The 5,626-nt window shown below is 58.6% G+C and overlaps 1 protein-coding gene across 1 annotated transcript; it reads right to left on the bottom strand.

Moving 5' to 3' along the window:
- Nucleotides 1-443: 443 nt before the first annotated feature.
- ISCU (iron-sulfur cluster assembly enzyme) lies at nucleotides 444-3,113 on the bottom strand. Its single transcript, XM_013006382.2, has 4 exons — nucleotides 2,989-3,113; nucleotides 2,133-2,243; nucleotides 934-1,012; nucleotides 444-705 (listed from the first exon to the last, which is right to left on the bottom strand). Exons 1-4 carry the CDS (start codon nucleotides 2,998-3,000, stop codon nucleotides 623-625), a joined length of 285 nt encoding a protein of 94 aa, XP_012861836.2. The 5' UTR covers nucleotides 3,001-3,113; the 3' UTR covers nucleotides 444-622.
- Nucleotides 3,114-5,626: the final 2,513 nt, after the last annotated feature.

Below are 5,626 nucleotides of genomic sequence, written 5' to 3'. Positions count from 1 at the left end.
CAGTCTGATGTGTAACCCCCTACACCACTGGGGTTCCTTCTCATATCACCTATTTTTTTTTTTTGTGTGCCAGCCTCATTCATAAAGCGCTGCCCATACCAGGCTGTGACCACCTCCCTCCTAGCTTGGCCCATTGGTCTGGGGATGCCGCCGTGGCCCGGCACTTGGCAATGCGGAGGGGGTGGGGGGCGGCCCCGTGGGGCGAGTGAAGGGTCGTAATGAAGAAGCTGAGCAGGGAAAGTGCCATTGTGCCGGCCTTTATTGATGCAGCAGGAAGCAGCAGCTCTGTCTTCTGCACAATCGTCAGCTCCATCCAGTCATCACACTCACGACATCCTCCCGGTCACCCTCCGAAACAGACTGGTCTGAGTGGACCTTGTACGCACGCACACTGCGGTGCACGCACGCACACTGCGGTGCACGCACGCACACTGCGGTGCACGTTCCGTGCCAATCACACGTTGAGCTCAGTGAAGGCCATGAAAGGGGCGGAGAGAAACCAGGGATTCGGGAATATTCCAGCTGTATTTCACTCGGCCTTGCGCCCCGTGAGCAGGCTCTTTGAACGCAGCGGGATGGACAAGGGCAGCGGGCGGGCGGCGGGCAGCTGCTGGGGCTGGGCTCACTTCTCGGCCTGGCTTTGCCTGGGCTCTTGTTTCAGCTTGTAGTCCGCCAGGGCGGCCTTGATGGCGTCCTCGGCCAGCACTGAGGGCGGGAGGGCAGGACAGAGACTCGTGTGGGGACTCGGAAGGCGGAGTCTGAGGGACAGCCTCTGGAGACAAGCCTGGGCTCAGCACCCCCTACCCCCTTGGGGCCACAGAGACAGAACTCATGACCCAAAAGGCTCCCTGGTCCTCTTTGGCCCGGATCCCTGCCCCCAAGGCCGCGGGGGTGGGGGAGGGGGTTGCGACACCCCGGAGGGCAGAGCCTTACTGGAGCAGTGCAGTTTCACGGGCGGCAGACACAGCTCCTTGGCGATGTCGGTGTTTTTGATGGTCAAGGCTTCTTCAACCTGCGGGCAGAGGAGGAGGGTGAGCGGGGTCAGGCTGGCTGTGGGGGGACCTTCTCTGGGTTCTTCTGTGTGGGCCACCCCCACCCCCACCCCATGGATCTTTAAGGCAATGGTCGGGTTGCGGAAGTTTGGCTTTTTGCCAGGCCTGGTGGGGGTGGTCTTCTCCGGTGGGGAGAGGGAGTCAGGGGCTTTGGCAGAGACGGCAGCAGAGAGGGTGGCCGGGGCCTTCCCAGCGCCATGCTCAGAGTAGCTGGTGCCCAGCCGCCTGGCTGTGGCCCTAATCTTCTCGCCCACTGTAGAAAAAAGGCTTCTCCTTGGAAGAGTTTGTCTAAGGCCCTGGAGTCCTTCCTGAAACATGGCGGTGACTATCAGCAGGGCCACCCCCGCCCTCGGCTGTGGGGAACCACCAGGGCCTCTGTCACCAGCGGGAAGGGCCGGACTTCTTACTCCTGTGCGCCCAGAGAAGCGGCGGGCCTCGTTTCCCTCTTGAAACAACGAGAGCAAGCAGGGCTGTCTGGGGTGGAATTGTGCGTCCCCCTCCCCGCAACATACGGTGCCAACCCTAACCCCTGGCCTGGGGTTGGAAGCCCTCAGCACGTGGGCTGCCTGTTTTATGCTAATGAGGCATGATCAGCATGGGCAGGGCTCCAATCTCGGAGACAGAGAGGAGATTGAACAGGGGCCCAGAGGCAGCAGAGATGGGGGACAGAGGGGTGACTTGCCACACACAGCGCCCAGAAGGAGTTCAAGGAGACAAGGATGTTCCTCCAAAGGCAATGGAGAGGGCCGCGCCGCCCCCCTCCCCGCTGAAGTGGCCACCTGAGCTGAGGGTCCCTTTCTGGCTGAAGGGACACTTGAGAATCACCAAGGTCAGGGTGAGAGGAAGGGGGGAGGAGGTGGTGGTATGTGTGGAGCTGGGTTACAGAAATGGGAGGGGATTCGGATGTGGGTTAGAGAAACTGCGGGGAAGAGGGTGGTGGATCTGGGTTAGGAAAATGGGGGTGGGATGGGGTGGAATTAGAGGAACATTTTCAGAGTCCTGGCCGCTTCCTTGGACCCATGACGGCAGCCAGGTGCCGGGAGATATGGCTTCATGCTGTCAGGTCTGCAGCCATCTCACCGTTTTCCCCTTCACCCACTCGGTGGCGAGCGAGCTGGAGGCGATGGCCGACCCGCAGCCGAACGTCTTAAACCTGGCGTCCACGATCTTTCCCTTCTCGTCCACCTGGATCTGGGAGACAGGGCGGGGCTGTGACTCTCCTAAACCCAGGAAGATGGGGCTCAGGAGAAGGTGGGAGACATTGTGGGCGTGTCCTGTGGCCCCCAGGAGAGCTTTGAACATGCTTTCCACACTTCAGTTCTAGATATTTGAACTTGGACCTCTTGAAACCTGGGTGCCCAATGGTACAGAGAACTCTGGTTCATGCGTTTTTCTGGGGCACACACTGCACTGACTAGGTTTTTCCTGACCGGTTCTGTTTCTCAAGATAAGCACGGACGCCTCTGGCCAGCTGTGCACTCTGAGATAAAGGAGATGGGGGATGCTGCTGGGTAAGCTGCTTCCAGGCAGGCGGCACAGGGTTTCCTGTCTGTGTAGCGTTGGGCTATGCTCGCTAGACCCGTGCGGTTTTTCTTTGATTACACTACTCTATTTAGCTGAGGTTGGGGAACAGATGGGTGAGGCTAGCTTGCTGCCTCAGACAGTCTAGCTGAGCAGGACAAGGGGGCTGGGCTTTTGCCTACTTCATTTGGCCTCCTCCCATCCCACTGGAATACAGGTGGAGACCTTGTGTGTTTGTGAACACTTCCTAAATGGCCCTGCTTCGCCAGGCAGGCCGTTATCAGGGTGCTCCCCTGGCTCACACCAAACTTCCTCCCTCTCTTCCTGTCTCACAGCATCGAGGCCTGCCTGGTCCAGTACCAGGGTCAGAGCGGTGGCTGTTCATAACGCGAAGGACCCAGAACGCCAGGTGTACCTGCAGCTTCATGACATCCCCACAGGCCGGAGCGCCCACCAAGCCAGTTCCAACATTTTTAGATGTCTTGTCCAAGGACCCCACGTTTCTGGGATTCTCGTAGTGGTCAACAACCTGAAAGGAGCGGATCAGGAGAAATCAGCTGGGAGGGAGGCCCACCCCCCTGGGGCCAGGAGTGGGTTCCAGTCCTCATGTGGACGGGTCCTAAGGGGCAGTTGTGTAATTGAAGGGAAGGCATTAAAGGCAGATAAAAGTTTTTGGGTGCTCACCTCCTACCTGGCATCAGTCACCAGGCCAGGGAGAGTGAGCATGTGTGTGTATTCTTTCCCGGCTCATCTAGTCTTGGGGCAGGAAAGCCCCCTTAATTACAGGTAACAATTACATATGTAAAAAAGTGGCAATATTTTAACCTCAGGGGTCCCTGAGCTCATTGAAGGCGTAACCTAACATCAGTGCTGGGGGCAGGTAAGGGGGAGTGACCGTGTCCTGGGCAGAGAGGGCAATTGCACTGTGACTCCTCCTATAGCTAGAGAGAGCTGCCAGTCAAATAGCAATCAGCCACAGGGAATTTGGGCACTAGCAACGGGAGGACATTCCAGGGATTCATCTGAATGGCGAGAATGTGATTGGGACTCATCTCTAATTCACAAGTGTGAAGGCCCTTCACCCAGAACCCTGGCCTTCCTGGTTTCTCAAATATGAGAATAGAGAATTCGTCGGCACACCCTCTCTTCCCAGGCTTGTTTCTCACAGCCAGGGCGACATGAAGGCCCAAGCCATCTGTGTGTGTCTCCTCTCCAATCGTCTGACACCCCCTGAGAGGCTGGAGCGGTCCCAGCTACTGGTCTTCGCCCCCTGCGGCTTCAGTCACAGTCAGCAGATTCCGGTTCAAACAGCAGCAGTGCTGCTGCCAAATGAGATCTCTCTTCGAGAGGGAACGAAGGTTCCTCAGCGCTCTGGAGAGCCTTCCCAGAAGCCTCAGCGTGACTCCTACAGGACTGAGGGGATGGCATGTGCCCACAGCACACGACACCATGCTTGGTGAAGTGGGGGGGAGGTCAGTGAACAAGGAGACTAGCTCAGCGGTGCTCAACCTGTGGGTCATGACCCCTGTGAGGGTGGTGGGGGTCGGAGGACCCTTTCATAGGGGTCGCCCAATTCAGAACAGTAGCAAAATGACAGCTGTGAAGTGGCAACAAAAGTAATTTTATGGTTGGGGGGCAGGGTGTCACCACAACATCAGGAACTGTATCCAAAGGTCCTCGGAGCATTAGGAAGGTGGAGAACCACTGCTCTAGCTAAACAAGATGGACCGACACAGTGGCTGCAGCCTTGCCCTCAAACTTTACATCAGGGGTCCTTAAACTTTTGAAACAGGGGGGTCAGTTCACTGTCCCTCAGACCCATTGGAGGGCCGGACGATAGTCAAAAATCCAAAACTGTGAACCAATTCCTATGCACACTGCACATATCTTATTTAGAAGTAAAAAACCAAAACGGGCACAAACACCGGGCGGGCTGGATAAATGCCCTGGGCGGGCCGCAGTTTGAGGATGCCTGCTTTACACGACGCGCACGCCACAGGGCCAGGTGGGTTTGTCCTGTTGCACACAGTGCACTCTGGCACCTGACGACGCCATCAACCACGGGAACACAAACCGGCCCTGAAATATCATTGGCTCGGCAGTGTCCCCAGTGGCGGAAGGCCGCGTGCCCAAGTTCACTCAGGACGAACTGTCAACAACAACCTCGGGCAGGGGGAATTGAGCGCCGCAGTCTCGGGAAAGGCCCTGCAGGCAGCACATTGCAAAGCTCCATCCAAACAGGCAGACCCGTGGCCACCCCTCCTGCCGCCAGCCCGTGCCACTCAGTGCCCCCACAGTGGCACAGAGGAGACTGGGCTTCCTTGACGGTTGCTGAAGGCCTCGTCTTTCTCCCCGTGGAGAGGCTGGAGAGTGAACCGCCTGCCCTGCGTGCGGCTCGCAGCCCAGCCCGGGACCCGCAGCAATCCAGGGCTCCTCGGCCGATGGCTTGACTCACCTTGCGGCTTGTTTACCCACGGGTCGGTGTCCCGGGCTCTGGGCTCACCTGGGCGCCTCCCCCTCTACGGAGCAGACCAGAGGTTTCAAAGGCAAGCCCCGGGAGAGACCTGCCTGGTCTTTCTGCCCGCAAGCTGATTTCCAACGACCTTTAGTTGCTTCCCCAACGGAAGGGTCTCATCTTTAGGGGCCGCACGTTATGCTCCCCCCACCCGCCACCCCAGGCAAAAAGTAGGGAGTCGTGAGTGACCCTGGGAGGTTTGTCATCCCTAAGGCACGCTTGAGGTCACTTTGTCACACCAGCGACGACACTAGCACCACCAGTGACCGCTGGGTTGGGCCCCCGTGCTGACAACTCTAGGGCATTCCCCTCTTTTAGGAGCGACCCCCAGCTTCCAGGTGGGATGCCGGGGGAGAAGTTGTGCCTGGTCCAAGGCCACTTTGCCGGGCTGAAAGAGCTCGGACTCTGTGGGGTCCGGCTGGCGTCTCCTGCCAGGCCCAAGAACTCACAGGAGTCCCGAGGGGCAGTTTTCGGCGGTGACGCACAAAACAGCAGCGGGGCCACCCGGGGTCCCCGCGCCCCACGCGGCGCCTGTTAC

The sequence above is a fragment of the Echinops telfairi genome, unplaced genomic scaffold (assembly GCF_000313985.2).
Source record: "Echinops telfairi isolate 266 unplaced genomic scaffold, ASM31398v2 ScPeMD7_7412;HRSCAF=8450, whole genome shotgun sequence".
Classification (NCBI taxonomy): domain Eukaryota; kingdom Metazoa; phylum Chordata; class Mammalia; order Afrosoricida; family Tenrecidae; genus Echinops; species Echinops telfairi.
The sequence above is the reverse complement of the archived record's forward strand: the minus strand, read 5'-3'. Positions and strand labels throughout refer to the sequence as shown.